Source organism: Raphanus sativus, chromosome 5, assembly GCF_000801105.2.
Source record: "Raphanus sativus cultivar WK10039 chromosome 5, ASM80110v3, whole genome shotgun sequence".
In the NCBI taxonomy this organism is placed as follows: Eukaryota; Viridiplantae; Streptophyta; class Magnoliopsida; order Brassicales; family Brassicaceae; genus Raphanus; species Raphanus sativus.
Genome location: NC_079515.1, coordinates 25,417,253 through 25,437,779, shown reverse-complemented (window position 1 = coordinate 25,437,779; position 20,527 = coordinate 25,417,253). Strand labels below are relative to the sequence as shown.

The 20,527-nt window shown below is 35.4% G+C and overlaps 4 protein-coding genes across 5 annotated transcripts; 3 read left to right on the top strand and 1 right to left on the bottom strand.

The window, feature by feature from the left end:
• Positions 1-3,136: 3,136 nt before the first annotated feature.
• LOC108857748 (protein HOTHEAD) lies at positions 3,137-7,116 on the top strand. Its single transcript, XM_018631759.2, has 5 exons — positions 3,137-3,295; positions 3,396-4,037; positions 5,738-6,141; positions 6,234-6,772; positions 6,852-7,116. The coding sequence occupies exons 1-5, from the start codon at positions 3,214-3,216 to the stop codon at positions 6,913-6,915; spliced, it is 1,731 nt and encodes a 576-aa protein (XP_018487261.1). The 5' UTR covers positions 3,137-3,213; the 3' UTR covers positions 6,916-7,116.
• Positions 7,117-10,780: 3,664 nt separating this feature from the next.
• On the top strand, positions 10,781-13,601 carry LOC108861866 (probable inactive receptor-like protein kinase At3g56050). The gene is made up of 6 exons (XM_018635841.2): positions 10,781-11,140; positions 11,256-11,304; positions 11,797-12,209; positions 12,297-12,487; positions 12,562-12,694; positions 12,776-13,601. The coding sequence occupies exons 1-6, from the start codon at positions 11,023-11,025 to the stop codon at positions 13,369-13,371; spliced, it is 1,500 nt and encodes a 499-aa protein (XP_018491343.2). The 5' UTR covers positions 10,781-11,022; the 3' UTR covers positions 13,372-13,601.
• A 631-nt stretch (positions 13,602-14,232) lies between these two features.
• On the top strand, positions 14,233-19,364 carry LOC108861865 (UTP--glucose-1-phosphate uridylyltransferase 3, chloroplastic). Of its 2 annotated transcripts, none has more exons than XM_018635840.2 (17): positions 14,233-15,125; positions 15,228-15,405; positions 15,486-15,635; positions 15,746-15,907; positions 16,008-16,180; positions 16,278-16,344; positions 16,748-16,914; positions 17,110-17,268; positions 17,500-17,591; positions 17,676-17,770; positions 17,895-17,972; positions 18,106-18,201; positions 18,314-18,388; positions 18,486-18,577; positions 18,651-18,813; positions 18,908-18,971; positions 19,067-19,364. In XM_018635840.2, exons 1-17 carry the CDS (start codon positions 14,413-14,415, stop codon positions 19,186-19,188), a joined length of 2,646 nt encoding a protein of 881 aa, XP_018491342.1. In that variant the 5' UTR covers positions 14,233-14,412; the 3' UTR covers positions 19,189-19,364. The 2 variants fall into 2 exon arrangements, with proteins under 2 accessions (XP_018491342.1, XP_018491341.1); XM_018635839.2 differs by having other exon boundaries at positions 14,235-15,125; positions 19,061-19,364.
• Positions 19,126-20,513, bottom strand: LOC108861867 (pentatricopeptide repeat-containing protein At3g56030, mitochondrial). Its single transcript, XM_018635842.2, is given in 2 exon segments — positions 19,126-20,064; positions 20,067-20,513. Coding segments are annotated over 2 exon segments (996 nt in total). The 5' UTR covers positions 20,434-20,513; the 3' UTR covers positions 19,126-19,435.
• Positions 20,514-20,527: the final 14 nt, after the last annotated feature.

Sequence of the window (20,527 nt, the reverse complement as noted above, 5' to 3'; positions counted from 1 at the left end):
AAAATAATGAATGAACCGAATGCGAATGTAGTAATATAAACTTGAGTGAACCGAATGTTATAGTCTATTTATAATAATGTGAGACATATGCGAATGAGTGAACTGAATGTTAAATGAGAGACATATAGTAATGCGTATGAATGAACCGAATGTTATATATTAGTGTAATGGTCAATGGCATTTTTTGTAATTCTTTTAATTAAAAGAGGATTTTTTAAAATTTAAGATGAAAAGGCTTGTGGAACTTACACGTAAGAAACGGCACACATGTAAATAACTCATCAATTAAAAGTTAGTTCTATAAAATGCTCCTAAAATAATATAAAGCGAATTATGTTCTATATATGTTCATTGATTCTAGGATCATATTACGATTTTCTTTTTACTTACATCCCATGACTTGTTTCTTTGTCTTTTTCATTTTATAGAGCTTCTTTTAACTCTCATGTATATATATCATAATTTTGTAAATTGTAGCAACTGTAAATCTAAATGATTATTTTTCCTTCACGTACTACACAACTTGTAATCTTTTTTTTTTAACATCTGGGTCGATTATTATCGATTAATTATGCTATTACAATGATGAGAATATTACAAAGACGATTTTACAGCCGACAATTCTACCACCATATGAGAATACACGTCTGACTGCACCACTCTGAGCCGTCCTATGAGATCCATGTTCGATGGTACGCCATACACCAAGCTGAAGATCTCATGTAACCTGCATAATTTGGTATTTTCTGGGGTTTGAACCCCAGACCTCCGGATATAAAATCAATTGAACCCTTAGTCAAACCACTGGACTAAGGAGGCTTCCACGACTCTCATGTATTGGACCTTTAAAAAAAAATTAAGTTACAAATTTTATGCTACGTCCCTATTATTTTGCCACTTATTAGATTGGATATTAAGGGGACGGTTTGTTTCACCATCCATCTATTATTTTCATCCACATAATCCATGTAATTACATGATCCATCTAAATAATCATTTAGATGTTATCGGACTGTTCGTTTGTCTATTAACATAGTTTATCTAGATAGATTATTAAATGGATTTATGTTTATTTTTTATCTTTATTTTTATTTAGAAAGGTTTAGTAAACAAATGACTAGGACTGGACAAAAAATAAGAATCCGAAAAATCAAATTAAATCTGATTCAGAAAAAATAATATTAAACCTGAACCGAAACTAGTTAAATATCCGAGCGGGTTCAAAATTTTAGTACAGAAAAAACTAGAACCGAATCTGATCCAAACTAAAATATTTTGGTTTTCTGAATATATCCGAATTAGATTTATATATGTAAATATATCAGCTACTTTAGAGTTAATATCCAAAGTGTATAAAATATTTTGAGGATGTCTAAAATATTTGAAAATATATACAAATAGTCAAAAGCAATTATCTAAAATAGTTTTAAAAAATACTCAAACACCAAAAATATTTTCTCCATCCAAATATTCAAGTAAAATTAAATTTTTATATTAAATTTAGGTATTTTGGCATATATTGCTCAAATTTATTTGTGATATATAGTTTTATTTGTAGATATTTAGAAATTTAAAGTATATACGAATTGTAAATTTTAAAAAATAATTTAAACAGATTATTTGATCCTGAACCGGACCCGAACCAAAATTTATAAATATCCCAAATATAACTGAAATTTTTAACCTCGAAAACCTGAAACCTGAATAAAACAAACCGAATCCGAATGAGTACCAAACGCCCACTCTTACATATGACTAATATACCCTTGTTTTGATTTACTCATATGTTTGACATTAATTTTTTTGGATAATTTGGAAAATATCCTATTTATGTTCCTAAATTTGAAAAGTACTCTTCATTTTTTAATTTTTGAAAACAATGATTTCTTATATGTAAAAAGAAATTTCGATCATTTTGATATTTAGTAAATTTGATAGATGGAAAAGAAAAATAAAACAAAGAAGAAAGTTAAAGATGAAGATGAATGGTTAAGATTGATTAGGGGTAGGGATTGTAATATTATATAATATACACACATTTGATCAAAAAAATAATTATAATATACACACAATGCTATAGCCATGGTTTTCATATGAGTATTTGTAAAATATTAATTTTTATAGTTATACAATGCAAAACCCCTATATGTAATCTTTGAAATCTAAGAAAACTAAGAATTTTAAGAATTTGGTTCAATTTAATATTTATGAGGTTTTAATATTTAATTTAATTTTTATTTTATAAGTACATAAGAAACAAATAAGTGAACTGTTAAGGTCCGAATTTTTTTACTAAATATCAAATTTATATACATAGAAAAGAAAATGAAGTCTTTTCTCTTTAAACACAATCAAAAAATTATTTGAAATTTTGACACATAAGTGTAATTTTAAATTAAATTAATTGTCAAATATAATGTTTTCGTTTTCTTAATATGTAAACCAAATTAATTAACAAAACATATAGTAATCTATAAATCTATTTTAATTAATATTGTATGTGATTTTTAATTCATCAAAATTTCAACATTCGTTTTTTTGTTCATGCACAATAATTTAGTACAAAGAGATGGCTCCAGGTGCTTACCCATATAATAACTGTAGTTAAGTTAGTTATATCAGTTGCCTACTACTGATGTAGTTACACTAATATACACTAATAATATTAGTTATACCATTCACTACAGAAAATAATTACAACAAAACTCAAATGTAAAAACACATACAAGTTTAAGATACAAAACATTAACCTGATTGAAAATAACAAAATTATTACAAACACAAGTCAAAACACCAAAACGAATGTTTATGCATCAGGTTAATGTTGATGGATTTCCGATAAAATCAAAAATTCGAAATCTGAATCGAATATAAAACCGAAAAAGCTATATCCATATCTGATCTATATAGACCATATATTACTAGGAAGAAAAAAACTAACGTAGAGATTTTCTTTACCAAACAGATCTAACATTGAACATAGTTACGTATATGGACCAAATTAAATTGCGTCAGAAATTAAAAAAGCTTTAATTATTAGAAGAAGCCAAAACCACCATCGATTAAGAGACTTTACCGTGATCTTGATGATATAGACTACTTCACCATTATATAATCGCATAAAACTAGGTTTTTACCCCCAAAAATATATACGTAGAAACTAGAAAGAAATTTAGAGTACATATAAAATTTTACATATACCGTTACACCAGAATGGATTTTCATATATTCCGGTTATTCCGTTTTATAAGCGTCGCAGTTTTCATCTTCCAAGGCTCGTGTTATTCTGATAAAGGTACGACTATTACCTCCATCACTAATCATTTAACAAATTTTAGGTTATTCTTAGTATATTCTTATTCCAAATTTTAAATGAAATTTTCTTATCTGTGAAGCTGGTTATTATAGTTTTTTAAAAGATGCAACATCAGCACCAACCTTATCTCACTTCGACTACATAGTCATCGGAGGAGGAACCGCCGGATGTGCACTAGCCGCAACGCTATCCCAAAACGCCACCGTTTTACTCCTCGAACGTGGTGGGTCTCCTTACGACAACCCTACGGCTACAGACATAGGAAACTTCTTGAACACATTCTTGAACACAACTCCAAACGCGTGGTCTCAGCTTTTCATCTCCGAAGATGGCGTTTTCAACTCACGTGCACGCGTGCTAGGAGGAGGAACAGTGATAAACGCTGGATTCTACTCACGTGCGGAAGATGATTACGTGGCGGAATCTGGTTGGGACAGAGAAGAGGTCAAAGCAGCTTACGAGTGGGTCGAGAAGAAGTTGGTGTTCGAACCACAGATTAAGGGATGGCAAACGGCGTTTATAGATGGTCTTTTGGAGGCTGGAGTGACTCCATATAATGGTTTCACGTACAAACATATCTATGGAACGAAAATTGGCGGTACGATATTTGACCCGGATGGTCGGAGACACACGGCAGCGGATCTATTGGAGTATGCTGATCCGAAAAAGATTACTGTCTTCTTGCACGCTTCTGCTCATAAGATCCTCTTCACCACCACAGGTAATTTGATTGATAGTTTCTGTTTTGAACAAACGTGAATTAAGCACGATTAAAACAAGAATATTATAGAAAGAAAACACGATTGAGACAAATATTCATTTTAAGATTAGCATATTGATTATGTGAAATAATAATTTACATCCTGTTAGTTCCGTATTTATACAATTTTTATACCCGGTTTTCTTTTTCTTAGGAAAACTTCTTTGTCTAATCAATGTGGTTTCTAATCCTAAAAGATACAGTGTCCAGTCTGACAAATGTATCAAGTTATTGGTTCACTGAGATTTAAGTTACTCCATAATCAATAGTTATTATGGAAAACCTAAGTTAGAGGTCTTACTTAGGTTTTCCATTAAAACAAATTTAAGATTGATAAACCAAAGTGGATCTTGGACTAGTTGTGAGCTTCCAGACCCTTTAAATGCTCATTGAGTTGAGCGTTTAGTTTGACCCCGTTTGGAAGAGAAACAAAAAAAATCCATGTTTTCTTTGAGCTCCTTGATTGATTCCTATATATTTGGAAGAGATATTGAAAGCTTTAGTTGAATGTGAAAACGTATGATTTGGGCTAGAAACTCCTCGATTAATCTTGAACAAAATTATGATCGAAGAAGGAGATGCCATGACCGTAAGGTGTGGAAGAGATATAGAGATTTATCTTGCATGTAATCAAATTACGTATGGTGGAGAATGTTTTACTTTTTAGTTAGTAATCTTCTACGTATTTTTTCAAGACCAAGCTAAAGAAGAAGGAAAAAAACAAACTCGTCACTTTGTTTGCAAATATGATTTTTATGTCCATTATTAGACGTCTTTCAAGTACATGCTAACATAATTAAAAAAAAACTTAAGGTTTAAATTATAATCTTCTTGTTTTGTCTAAATATTCATTTTAAGCGCTAATGTTCAATTATTCGCTTTAGGTTGCAATTGAATTGTTGATTTTTTAAGAATGAAATAATATGAAACAACTTATTCCATTAGCTCTGAAAATATCATATGATATGAATGTTCATTCCAACGATTCTACAAATAAATAAATAAAATACAAACAATTATTTCATAACAAATTTGGTTATAAATGAATAGAATGAGTATTGCACAAAAAAATAATGAACTGAATGAGTTTTTATTCCATTTTTGTTGTATTTCACTATTATCATTCCATTTATTTTAGTTTCATCAATTCTTTATAATTTTACAACTTTCTAAGGAATAATGTATCCCGAGCTAGCCGTGTCATATGAAGAAAAAAACTCAAAAACTTTAGTTTATGTCAAATCACTTTTAATTTTTCGATTTTTATTTATAAGTTAAACATAAAAGGTAACAAAAATTGTATACTTTCTACCAAAGTTTTATTTCAAAAATATATTGATGACTTATAGCATCCCTAAAAATATTTTTTAAAATATTTGTTTTAAAAAACTTTGAGTTGGATTTTTCATAAACTCAAGGATGTGACAAATAATACTAGATATATTTATAATTTTAATGGATAGAACCTTCATTGAAAATACTTTTCCTATATTTTATGGTAAAATATATTTATTAATATATTTTTTTTTGCAAAAAGTTATTGGCACGACTCTGCATGTATCATATAATGATGGTGATCATTTTGGTCGTTGTCATCTATCGTTCACCAATCACCATACACATTATTTTCCTTCGGATAAGGTTTTGTTTTTTTCTTACAGGGACTATGAGACCCAAGGCAAATGGAGTGATCTTCCAAGATGCGAATGGAGTGTTCCACACGGCAAAACTAGCGGCACATAACACACAGAATGAAGTGCTCTTATCAGCAGGTGCCATCGCGAGCCCGCAGCTACTGTTGTTGAGTGGTGTTGGCCCTGTGGCCCATCTAGCAGACCATGGGGTGGATCCGGTCATCCTAGATCACCCCATGGTTGGACAAGGAATGGGTGATAATCCGATGAACGCCGTCGTCATCCCTTCTCCTGAACTTGTAGAAGTGTCCCTTGTTCAAGTCGCTGGAATCCCTCATTTTGGTAGTTACATTGAAGGTTTGAGTGGGTTAAGCCTCTCTATTAGTTTGACGCATAGCTTCTTCGATGGTGTTCTAAATCTTCTCAATGAGGTATATAATCAATTATCGTTTAAATTATTAACATTATATAATTTTGCTACTTACGAGACTATATTTTAAAATTGTTATGGTATTTTATGCAGATAAAACTTCCCACAAAAACCCTCTCAAACTTTTTCAAATTATTGGATCTTCGATTTAACATTACAACACAAGCAGGTGGGATAATTCAAAAAGTGTATGGACCAATCTCGAGAGGTCACTTGGAGCTGCGGAACACGAATCCAGATGATAACCCTTCAGTGACATTTAACTACTACCAAGAACCAGAAGATTTGAATAACTGTGTCGAAGGACTCAGTGCTATAATTAAAGTGATAAATTCGCAGAACTACTCCAAGTACAAGTTCCCTGGAGTGACCGGGCGTGGATTGTTGGATCTCATTCTTGCCCTTCCCATCAATCTGAGGCCAAGACACATAAACTCATTGTTCGATTTGAAGCAATATTGTAAAGATACCGTGATGACTATTTATCATTACCATGGAGGTTGTCAAGTTGGAAAAGTGGTCGACAATGATTACAAAGTATTAGGGGTTGATGCTTTGAGGGTCGTCGATGCATCCACGTTTCTCAAGACTCCAGGGACTAATCCTCAAGCCACGATCATGATGCTCGGAAGGTAAACACTTGCGCATAAATGATCCACACAAGTTATTAAATATAACATATATATAATTCCCGGAGAGTTAAATGTGTAGGTATGTGGGGCAGAAGATTCTTCGAGAGAGGACGGGTTTTCTCGAAACTAAAGAAGAACTATGATAATTTAAATATGCTCAAAAGTCTTGTTACTTGAGGCTGTTCCTTGCAAGATCACATATTGCAGTGAATTTTCTCTTGTATGCGTGATGTAGTGTTTTTTTTATGTAATGTTATATAAGGTTAAAATCTAAAGATGCTACGTTATTTTGTTCAGGAACACAAGTGAATATTGATGTTACTAATCACTAAAATTTTAAAGTATATATGACTAGGAAATGACCTGACATTGCTGATTGCTTTGTTTTCAATAACATATTAGTACTGTGTATGGGGTATTTTTAAATAACATCTTATTTTTATTATTTATCAAAAGAGAAATTTAGCATAGTATATGACTCTAAATAGACAACAGGATACATTTTTAAGTAGAACATAATAACAGAAAAATAATAACACGATACTTTTTAATTTTTTTTTGCATCCTAACTTTTTTGCATGATAGACTGAATCTGTAACTTTATCTATTTTTATTCTCCTTCTTATACTTCGGTTATATGTGATCTTAGAAATCTAATAATTTAGTTTAATATTTATAAGGGTTTGAAAGAATGCATATCAAATATAATTCTATTTTTGTGTAAATTATAGAAGAAAAAATAGTGTGTCATTGGAGATGCTATAAAAAACAAAAAGGATCTTTAAGGAAAAACAACATAACATGTATATGTACGCTAACGTGTGATTGCAGCTTCAATAGTTTATTTCTTTTTAAAGAATTATTCAATGTTTTCAGATCTTTGTAACAAACTTTATTATGGTCCGAAAAAATATCGAATAGATTTATATACGACAATGGTTGATCCTAGACCATTCAGAGATCCCATATGCATGGTTTGTAGCATTTAATAAGCCAGTGACAAAATTAATGAATGCATGGCCTTTACAATTTCAACTTTTTTAAAAATGTCTAACGCAGTGTCACTATGAAAGTTCATGTCTTATGCGCAAATATTCACATGGAAGCGAACATGCAACTCTTGTTTTCTGAAAAAAATAAACAAAACAAAAGTTAAAATAAGTATAGAGGTCAAAGTGAAATCACGAATTAGGTCAACATGTGAACGTAAAGACAGCATAATTACGTATGAATGAAGTTAGATTGCCAGGACATGGCGGTGCACTGCAAAACATTATAATAGTATTATGATTTGGTCTCTCTTCACCCAATCAATCCCGATGGCTTTCAGATTACGGCGAAATCGTTAAGTCAACCTTATATACTACTACTTGTTATATTTAATTTTATTCCAAAAATTGGTAGTCTTTATTTAGTTTTTCCTTTTTTTCATATACCCTTTACAAGTAGATGGTCATATATGCAGCCATTATATTTGGAGCCTTATTTGGGTCCTCTTTGATGCACACTCTCGAACAAGCAAGCATATACACATGAAAAGTAGTTGCATTGGGTGCATCAAATACAGTAGTAAACTGATAAACGTCAGAATATGGTAAAAGTCTACGTTGGACATATGCATTTTTATGCTAAAAAAAGGGAAATTGGGTGAGATGGTTACAAAATAAATTATAATTTAGCATCTAACCAAAAAAAAAGTACATCCATTATTCTTATAATATATACTATATTACCCTTATCATCCAGTTAATAAAAATTTAAGTGACTTTTTTCTTTTTCGATTACCGGTTACCACTCATTTTCTTTCATTCTCACCACATGTTCTTATACTATTTTATTTTGTTCTATTCTATTTGTATGTTAATAAAAAGTGTTCTACTTTATTTAAAAATATATTTTAATATTTGGGTTTAGGGTTTACATTTCAATTAGGGTTTAGTGATTAAATTTAGGGTTTAGTATTTATAAGGTGAGGAATAAACATTTCAAAGTTTCACCATTTGTAATATATTATTTATTATTGTTCCATTATATTTGGGTCTAAAGTTTATATTTGAGTTAATGTTTATATTTATGTTTAGGGTTTACTAGTTAGAATTTAGGGTTTAGTGTTTTATATTATTAAGAAATATATTTTGATATTTGAATTTAGGATTTACATTTAGATTAATATTTACATTTGGATTAGGGTTTAGATTTGGATTAGGGTTTAGTGATTAGAATTTAGGGTTTAATATTTATAAGGTGAAGAGATATGGTTAGGATCTAAGGTTTAAGGTTTAAGAGTTTGGGTGGAATTGAGATAAGGTTTAGTATCTAGATTTTAGAGGTTGAGATGAAGTTGGTGTTCTATACTATTTTGGTTTAAATTTTGACATACTTTCGTTTGTTACTATTCTATTTGCATATGTTGATATTTGGGTTAAGGATTTATATTTTCTTTTAGAGGTTAGTAATCATGTAATATATTGCTGAATTATTTGTCAAAAAAGTTACGTTTATGCTATTTGTTAATTGTAAACATACATAGTATAATATATTTAAATAATTTTCATTAATGTGAACTATGTCATTTATAGCATGTTCTATTCTATTTATAAAATGACATTATAGTCAACACGTTGATATCATAAACGCTACAACAATAATTTTACCGTCAACTTACTTCACAAATGGACAAAACCGGAAAAAATGGTGAAAAAGTTAAGAGATTTAATAATGTCAACATCATAGCCATATTCTTAAATTTTTTTTTAATTTGGCTATTACACAAATTCACCCAAAAAAAACATATGCATTTTTTAATCCTTTTCCAAAAAAAAAAACATATGCATTCTTGTAACAATGGATATGTACATTTTGGTTGTTTTTTTCTCTTTTTTTGTCAGCTAGACATATTAGTTGTTTAAATTGATGAATATGGTAAAGAGTGTTTGTGCATAGATTGGTTGTTATCTCCACTCGCCCGGATTTTTTTTCTTCCTAAGTTTCTGATACATTGGTTCGTGTTGGACTCCAAGAAAACAACATCAAACGATAAAATCATATAAGTCATAGATAGATAGCTGGATAGATTGTGCGTAATTTTTTTCATTATTTTATTTAGAATAAACACCACAAAACGTGGGCGGTGTTGATAACAACAATCATGGGACACTTCTATAAACTACTACTATTTTGTGTATTAGAGAAACTTAAAATATTGTAGAAAATGGGGGTATTCCCATTTACATCCATGACTATACCCACATGGCAACGGAGCTGGATTGAAAACGAAGAAACTAACAGCGAAGCAAAAACCTCCACGTTGAATTAGTCAGAAACTCCTCCACGTACTTACAGTATTTATTTACATTTTTTTCAAATAGTATTTATTAATCCGCAAGACCATAACACAATCATTCAATTTCAATCATACAAATACCAAAACAAAAAAAAACACGTAGCACGTAGACCCTACCATCATTTTCGTAATGAGATGTTTTTAAGTTTTTTCCCCTCATTTTCTGGTAAATAACATACAAACTCAAGAAAAACACACATACAATACAAATACAAAAAAGCAAAACATTTCCAGAGGTAAAGGGCAAAAGTCTTAATCGAGGGTGGTGGGGGTGGCTTTGGCCTCTTCTTTTGAATCCTTTTTAGCACTGGCATCTTTATAAGGTCCATAGATTCTCCTTTCCATGTTATATTACGCTTTGTTTTTGCTAATCACTAAAATTATTACTATAATAATACAAACCGTCATTATCCTACACGTTTTAAGAGATGCTGCGAATCAAACATTAATCTTTACAACGATAAATGTTGATCTCATTCTCTAATATTATCGCTAAATATAATTAGAAGAAAAAAAATTTCATGAAAAAAGAAGTTATTGCTTTTAAAAAAAAAAAAAAAATTAGAGTTGTGTGTTTGTCAACAAGAAGAAGTAAATGCGTACATGCCTTTATGGAGTAATTTATTATCGGCCAAACCACGGGGACACGCGCTTTAAAAACACTTTTTTTAATTTTGGAAAGAGAAAAAAAAAAGGGATAAAAATCTTGAAAAGTCGTGTTTGCTGCTGCTCTGCTCTGCTCTCTCACGAATCGGTTCCTCAGCAGCCATGCGAACTCAACCTCACAGCTTTTCTCTCTTTCGTCTTTTAGCTTAGCTTTCTTCTTCTTCTTCCTCTTCCTCAGATCGAGATTCGATTTCCTCAGCTTCCGCAGCCTATTTACTACAGTTGTCATCTTCTTCTGACGATGAGTAAGGAGAACTGGAAATCTGTTCGGTTAAGGCTCCTCCATACGCGAACTCTACTCTTTCTTCTTCTTCTAGCGATTCTGAGCTTCGATTCGTGTTTTTCGTTTGAAAACGAAGGTAACTAACTATTGATTCTCGTTTCGTTTCTATTTTTGTTCACCTGCCAATAAATCGAAGAAGCAAGTTCCCTGATTAAACTTGTTTTCTCTCTCCTCCTCTTATTCTTCTTCAGGTGTGAAGAGAGATCTACGGCCTGATGATGACAGAGACGCCTTAGATTTGTAAGTCGCAGCTGTTTTTTCGATTTTTTTTCTTTTTTTGCTTTTCAATTAAGTTGATTCTGAACGCAACTCGCTTGTTTTAGTACTCTGCTATGTGTTCCGTTTGAATTAGACCTGCCTCTGCTTTTCTCTCTCTCTTATGCTTGTTTAATGGATCTAATATGAAGAAGTTCAGTCAGTGGCCTAATCTCTTGGATTAGCTAAGGTTTTAAGAGCTCGAGTTCGTTTGTAGGGGGAGTCGATTGATTTAAATGTGCAAGTTGAAACATGTTTGTTGAATAAATGAAATTTCTGGTTGAGGATCAACATCAATGTAGTTTGTATAGTACATGTTACGAGACTATAATAACACTATGCTTTTAGATTGTTAGAGACTGAGCTTATACTCTTTCTGAATCTTAGAACTTTTCACTTATGTAAAGTAATCATTATGCTTTTTTTCCTTTGTCTTTCTTAGTTTCATTTTTATCTTTGGGTCTTTTCTTTTTACAGGAGGGACATTAGTTTTCACAGGAAATTACTTGGTCGTTTTCGTAACCCCTACACCCATTTGGATTCATTCAAGAATCGTCCTCCATTGGCAACTCTCGCACCAGCGTCATCTTCTGTTCCTTCTCACAGAGGTATTACCAGAAAATCTTCAGCATTGCATCATCCACCACGGAAAAGTCCACCTGCGCTACATGTTTCTGCTCCACCTCCTTCTGCGTCCCTCTCAAAGAATCCTAGCGTGAGAAGAAGTTCTTCGAACAGCATGGTCTCTGTTGTGGCTGGCTGCGTAGGCGCTGCTGTGTTTTTGCTTCTTTTAGCTACTGCTGTCTTCTTTTTCAAAAGCAAGGCTGGCAAATCTGTGAATCCTTGGAGTACAGGTCTTAGTGGACAACTCCAGAAAGTTTTCATAACTGGTAACTATTGTTCTTTCTTGATACATCATGTAAAGTGACATTTGTTTGTTGTGGAAGTTAACCTTCTTGTCTGATTGTCTTACTCAGGTGTCTCAAAACTGAAAAGATCTGAGATTGAATCTGCCTGTGAAGATTTCAGTAATGTCATTGGATCTTGTCCCATTGGTACATTGTTCAAAGGGACGCTATCGACTGGGGTGGAGATAGCTGTGGCTTCCGTTGCTACTGCTTCTGCCAAAGAATGGACTAACAACATTGAAATGCAGTTCAGAAAGAAGGTATATTTGCGGTCTACCAATTTCTGAAAATGGTCATCGTCTTATCCTTTTTTTATGTTTTTTGATAATTTCAGATTGAAATGCTATCCAAGATAAACCACAAGAACTTTGTCAACCTTCTTGGTTACTGTGAAGAAGATGAACCTTTCACTAGGATCTTAGTCTTTGAGTATGCATCAAACGGATCTGTCTTTGAACACTTACACTGTAAGCTAAAACCCTCTTTACTCACATGAGTTGTCTCATTTCCTTAACGATTCTTAAAAAATATTATATTTTATTTCGCAGATAAAGAATCAGAACACTTGGACTGGATAATGCGGCTAAGAATATCAATGGGTGTAGCATATTGCCTTGACCACATGCACGGACTCAAGCCACCTATAGTCCACAGCAATCTTATCTCATCATCAGTTCACCTCACAGAGGATTACGCAGTCAAAATCGCAGATTTCAACTTCGGTTACCTAAAAGGCCCATCAGAGACAGAATCCAGCACCAATGCACTCATAGACACGCACGTCTCAGTCGCAACCCAAGAAGACAACGTCTACAGCTTCGGTTTGCTGTTGTTCGAACTGATGACCGGGAAACTCCCAGAGTCTGTTAGAAAAGGTGACTCTGTAGATACCGGTTTGGCTGATTTCTTGAGAGGAAAGACTCTGAGGGAGATGGTGGATCCAACGCTGGAATGTTTTGATGAGAAGATTGAGAGTATAGGCGAAGTGATCAAAAGCTGTGTAAGGGCAGACACGAAACAGAGACCGACAATGAAGGAAGTCACAGGGAGGTTACGAGAGGTAACAGGATTGTCACCGGACGATGCTATTCCGAAACTTTCAGCTCTCTGGTGGGCAGAGCTGGAAGTGCTGTCCACTGCGTGAAGAAAAAAGAGTACTACGTTGCTTCATAACGAATCTGTAAGTATTATTATTAATGTGAAGTTTGTGTGTGTGTGTTCTTGCGTCTCGTTGGAGCTCGTTACTTGTCTTCAGGCCTACTATATATAAAAAATCTATGCTAGTTTGTTTATATAACGACTCAAAAATTCTGGTAAAAGAATTCGTGATCATGTTAATACTCCTTTTTGGTAATTGCATAATGTTGCGTGTTATTGTGTTTGTAAATTAGTTATTAGTATTAATCAATCAGGTTCCAAAGTAACAGAGATAAAACTAATAAAAAGTTTGGTCGATCAGAAAATATAGTTGAGGATGATGTTTGGGATTGATACAGCCCCCATGTAAATACCCTACCAAGTAATACAAAGATTGTTGTGATCTTTGAAACAAAACGAATATCACACGTTGGTTTCGGACCAGGGAAGACAACGGGTTCAGACCAGGAGATACTACATAGTACATACTGTATTTCGGTTTCTGGATAATCTGAGAAAATGAAAGAAAAAAAAACAAAATCGAGTATATCAGATTCATGAGTTTTCAATGAGTAATTTTATAATGTTCAAATTCTAATTTTAATACATAAAAAATCACCTCTCAAAACCACATGCTAAATTTCGTAGCATATAATCAAATTCCATTGTTTATAGAACATTGTTGAGACTTGAGACTATAAAACGCATGTGTAATATGTAACCCAAATCTTAAGAAAATGTTGGAGTCGGCATGAACATGGACCCATAGGCGCAATCCGAAGCAATGCCATGTGGACCGTCAGATTAAAGATTGCATGGCACGACAATCACACATCGTCTACACAATCAGCTCCTTCGCTGCTAATTGGATTACATTTCAAAAACAAATAAAATAAAAACAAAAAAGAAGCAAAAAACGAAAGAGGTTTGGGAGGAGGAGAAGAGTATATGCTTCGAGTATCTCTCCTTATCCCTCCTCCGGGTCCTCTTCAAAAACCCCACTCCTCCTCCTCCTCCTCCTCCTCCTCAGTTACCTCCTCCTCTCACCATGGCTAATCCTCAAACTTCTCCGCTTCTCCACAATCACAATCATCTGAACCTCTCCTTCTTCCGCTTCCGAACCACATCGTCTCCTCCTTCATACACCAAGCCTCTGCTCTTTCTCCCTTCCTCTTCTTCGTTTCCGTCGAGATTACTGCAGAGCGAGCAATGCAATCACCAGGTGAGACGCGTCTCCACCGTACCCGTCGAGTACTCCACGCCGACTCCTCCCGAATCCGACGATTTCTCATCGGAAATCGATCGGCTCAAGTCTCTCCTGGAGAAACTAGACGTTTCCAAGGACCTGCGGAGGAAGGAGGCCGTCGTCGACTCCGATTCCAGAGTCCGTCGATTCTTCAGCGCGAAGAATCGTGGAGGCGGTTTATCCAAGGTTTTAGGCTCGCTCGGTTTGGATTCGAGAGAGATGTTTCTCGTCAAGTGTGTGATCGCTGCGGGGCAAGAACACGCGCTCTGTGTTGGTTGCGTGGAAACATTTGAGGAAGAAGAGGAGGAGGAGGAGTATACAGTGAGAAGCTCCGTGAAGACCGCGCTTTACGCGTTGGTTGAGATGATAGAACGATTCGATGTGAACAGTAGTAGTAGTAGCTATAAAGATAGAAGTTCAGTTTTAGACGCAGATGAGGTTGCTCACTTTAGAAAGTTCTTGTCGTTTCTGGGTGAGATTGAACAGTTCTACGACTGCATCGGAGGAATCATCGGGTATTTAATTCTTAACCTCCTCCTCCTCCTCTATTTCAGAAACTTGATGCTATTTCTCTCTTTCATGTATTCACTACTGAGACAGGCATGATTGTTTGTCAGATATCAGGTCATGGTTCTCGAGCTTCTTCACCAATCGACTAAGAGGCATAATACTAACCGCTCACATCTTGTTGAAGAATCTTTGGGTTGCCAATACTTAGAAATGCACACTCCTAGCGTTCTTGACCTCACTCAAGAGAAAGAGTATGCTTCCCAGGCTGCACTTTGGGGAATTGAGGTGCTATTGCTTTCTGTGTTGAGCTGAATTTATTGTTTTTTCTTTTTGCTTTCTGGGTTATAAGTTGGTATGCATATTAGGGATTGCCAGACCTTGGTGAAATATATCCTCTAGGAGGTGCAGCGGACAGATTAGGTTTGATTGATCCAGAAACAGGAGAATGTCTTCCTGCAGCAATGCTTACTCATTGTGGACGAACTTTGTTGGAGGGACTTATTAGAGACCTTCAGGTACATGTTCACTAGTTACTTGAGTGAATGAGAGGGAATATGAACAACCGTATTTGTTCATGTTAGTTAGTAATGTTATTTGTTAATGCTTTTTTTTTTGTAATTTATAGGCTAGAGAGTTCCTTTACTTCAAACTTTATGGAAAGCAATGTGTGACACCTGTTGCCATTATGACGAGTGCTGCAAAGAAGAACCATGAGCATGTTAGTTCGCTTTGTACAAGACTCAAATGGTTTGGAAGAGGTGAATCGAATTTCCAACTCTTTGAACAGGTATAGAAAATATATATTTTCTGTTGATTCATATTTTATCCTTTTTGGCAAAGTATTAGATAAGTATACTCACGGGTTAAAAATGGCTTTTGATTTTTAGCCTCTCGTCCCAGCTGTCAGCGCTGAAGATGGCCAATGGATAGTATCAAAGCCGTTCGTGCCAGTTAGTAAACCTGGTGGACATGGTGTGATTTGGAAATTGGCTTATGACAAAGGTGTCTTTAAATGGTTTAATGACCATGGAAGAAAAGGAGCTACAGTTCGGCAAGTTAGGTTAGTCACTTATACCTTTTATAGTTAGTTGTTCACTAAAGTAAAATCAGAACTACTTGGAACTCTGGATTTAGTGTTGTTAGTTGTGATATTGCAGTAATGTTGTCGCTGCCACAGACGTGACTCTGTTGGCCCTCGCTGGGATTGGTTTACGATATAAGAAGGTACGCTTGCATTCTATATTTAGAAATCACACACTAGACATAGATTCAAGCTATGCTTCGCTTAATTATGTCACTTTTGGTGATGAGAAGGATGAGAATCTGGTGTTGATTGCAAATGGTCCCATGTTTGCTGGGCTTGAAAAAGATTTCTATATCACGTAGTAAAGTTTCTTTAGCGTATATGTGATGGATAAGTTCCTGTAGAAATATGAGCTATGCTTTCCAAACTCGCTTACCAGTGGTCACAGGCCTCAAACTTTGTTTAGTTAGTTTTCATTGAAGTTAAACTATATCAACTATGTGTTATCACCTCTCTACCACTTCAAGATAAGAAAAGTGAATGATTTCTTTTTGAGCTTGAAAATATTATTATACCTTGATATGTTGTGAATTTATGTGACAGAAACTTGGGTTTGCATCATGTAAAAGAAATGCTGGAGCTACGGAAGGAATTAATGTATTGATGGAGAAGAAGAATCTTGATGGAAAGTGGGAGTATGGTATATCATGCATTGAGTACACGGAGTTTGATAAATTCGGAATCTCCAACAGATCACCAACTGTTAATGGGTATGAGATTGTCTGTCATTGAGTTTGCTCATGCTTAAAAGTGCATTTATCTCTTTCTTCTAGCTGTAATTTATCTACACTTTTGTTGGCTGACTTAAGTCTTAGGTCTTCTTTCTGTTCTCTGGTTAGATCTACTGCTGTTTATTAATGTGAACCTTCAGTCCTCATTGTTTTTTTTTTTTTTTTCTTCTGAAGTCTGCAGGCTGATTTCCCTGCCAATACAAACATTCTATATGTAGACTTACAATCAGCCGAATCAATTGGGTCGAGCAGTAACGTAAAAAGTTTGCCCAATATGGTTCTCAATACAAAGAAGCGAATTGAGTACATTGATCAGTACGGAGACTATCACAGGTTTGTATTATTCGAACACCTATGCTGACTGCTCTTCTGTGTGTTCCCTTGTTGTAGTCACCCCTCTTCTCGTCATAGTTTCCTTCAAAATAGAAGCTTTGTTCAAATCTAGACTGCGGCCTAGCTAAAATGGAATCATTCCAGTTCCTCTGGACTCCTAATACTTTTTTCTAGATCCCAGTTACATTGATCATCGTCAGCAACGTTCTTACTATTTTCCTTCTTGGGCAGCGTTATGGGTGGTAGATTGGAGTGCACGATGCAAAACATAGCAGATAGTTTCTCAAATAAATTTCCATCTAGATGCCAAGGCAGCCTAGAAGGTAGAGTTATTTGAATAAGTTGCGAAGTTTTTAGTGTATGCCTGTGATTAGTTGTTACTTACTCCCTTAATATGATCTTACCAGATAAACTGGATACATATATTGTGTACAACGAACGAAGGAGGGTCACTTCATCAGCTAAGAAGAAGAAACCACACGCAAGTGCTGCATTACACCAGGTTATCTTTCTCTTAACCACTTGCATAGCCCTTCTTTATCTTTTTCTCTTTTCTCATTGCATTAGTTTATTTTCTCAAGTGTAATTGATCTAATTTTCAACTTTACTCTTTTTTTTTCTTACAGACTCCAGATGGTGCTTTGTTGGATATACTTCGAAATGCATATGACCTCCTTACGGAATGTGATATTAAAATTCCCATGGTTAGTTCATAGATACATCTCTTTCATATGACTTGTTTTGATTATCACCGCTATTTTTTTGAGCCATGAAGCTGTGTTTTACGTGTCCTATCAAAAATGAATTCAAAAAGACGATTAAAAGCTAATTCTCCAGGTTGAACCTAATGATCAATATGTGGATTCCCCACCACCGTATCTCATCCTTCTCCATCCTGCTCTTGGTCCTCTTTGGGAAGTCTCAAGACAGAAAGTAAGTTAATAAGTCGGTTCTTGACACTAGAAAGTGCCTTTTGTTATGCTTTAAAAAATAAAATCGTAGCAAAGGCTTTACTGTAATTGATCTCTTTTTATCATTGTTGCAGTTCAAGGGAGGTTCAATTTCCAGTTGCTCAGAACTGCAACTAGAGATTGCAGAGTTCTCATGGAACAATGTTGAGGTTCTTAAAGTTTAATTATCTGTCAACTATATACTTCACATAGCTTTATTCACTGTGTTGGGTTTTATTAAATACTAAATCAGCTTATATGGCATAGGTTGATGGTAGCCTGATAATCAATGCTGAAAACGCCATGGGTTCTACAACAATAAGCGAAAATGGTGAACCAATATTACAATACGGACTAAGGTTAGATCAGTTATTGATAACATTCTTGTACTTGCATATCTGAACTCACAAGAAACTTTTGTTTTTTGGGTAGGTGTGGCAAATGCAAACTACATAACGTCAAAGTGATGAACCGAGGAATCGATTGGAACAGTAAATCAAATGTTTACTGGAGAAACGACGTGAACCGGCTTGAAACTTGTAAAATCATATTGCACGGAAATGCAGAATTCGAAGCCAGCAATGTAATTATAGAGGTAAAGTAACTCGAAAGTCAGAAAAATCCTTGTGCAAAACAGAGATTAGAGTCTCTAACTGAAGTTTTTATACTCTCTTGGTGGGATGATACAGGGAAACCATGTTTTTGAAGTACCAGATGGCCACAGACTGAAGATCACACGAGGAAGAAGTCCAGGTCAGTGAATTCTATTTTTTTATTAAAAAGCAAAGGATACATAAGAAACCATCCCAAGCTGACACTAGTATTGATTGATTTGGTGATAGATTCAGGTTTAATCATCAATCTGGAAGCAATAGAAGAAGAGGTGATGGAAACAGGAAGCTGGTACTGGAACTACAAACTCAATGGATCTCACATTCAACTTGAACAAGTACATGTTTCTCAAAACTAACTCTATCCAATAATCCAAGCCTCCCAAAGTAGAAAGTTTCATGTAATACAGCACATATATGCTGCAAATAAACAGTAGGTAGTGTCTGCCTTTAATGTAAATGTTGCTGCTTCCCTTGTAAATTAAACACAATCCTTCCACCATTCTATATTCAACGTGTTCTGTTCTGTCTCTAAGACTAACTGTTTAGTGAAAAGCTTGTGCTTATTTTGCTCAATGTAACAATGGTGATCTTCTCTCCTTAAAATCAATCACATTGTTTCTCATAAAACTCACGCAAAGCAGTTCCCATCCTCAACCCTCTCACACTCATCTCCTTCAAAACCATCTTGGCTTCCTTAAACCTCTTCCTCTTCACAAGCTTACTAGCCAAACTCCCCATACTCTCTTCATCCAACCTCTGATCTTTCCCAGCGTACGCCATCACAAACTCCACACCCTGCGCATAATAGCCACACTCCACCATCTCCCCTATAACGTGCGCATGAGTGGCGTACAGTACCGGCAACCCTTCTTCCTCCATCCTCCTCAAAATCGCCATCGCCGCCTCCACTCTCCCCGACTTACACGCGCCCAACACAAGCGCGTCGTAAGTCCGCGTGTCACCCACCATCCCTTCCCCCTCCATCTTCCTCAACACCTCCCCCGCCTCCGCCACGTCACCGTCGTAACAATGCGAAGTCAAAAAGTAGTTATACGCCGTCACGTCCATCGGAACCGCGTGAGATCTCATGACCTCCACCACGCGCCAGGCTTCCTCGACCTTGCTCTTCTTCGTGAGCGCGTTCAGTATCGGATGGAACGTGCACGACGAGAGACCGAATCTCCCGATCGCCATGTCGTCGATCAGGACCAGCGCGTCGTCGATGCGTCCAGTTTGCAGAGACGAGCGACGAGCGTCTCGTAGGCGTGCTTCCGAGTGTATCCGGCGTCGGTCTGAGGTAAAACGCGGCGGAGATCCTCGAGCGAGGAGGCGTAAGAGGCGGTGTTGGTTAGGAATTTGAAAGTCGCGGTGGTGTTGAAACAGGCGTTCACGACGCGGGTGTTTAGGAGACGGCGCACGGCTTCGAAGTCGCCGGAGTTTCCTGCTTCGTAGATGAGGTTGTCAAACTCAGTGGTGGTACGGCGACGCGGAGGGGGAGTAATTGGATTGGTGTTTACGGTGGAGAACGAACGTGCGGAGATCGATTGAAGGAGGGATCTCGAATTGGTTGCTTCTTTAACGTATCGCCGGAGAAGAGACATCGTCGAATTTAAGGCGCCGGAGATTATTAGTAGAAAATGGGAGTTTGGTTTGGTTTAGTAGGGTTTAACTGGAACATTAAAGGAAGAAGTCAGT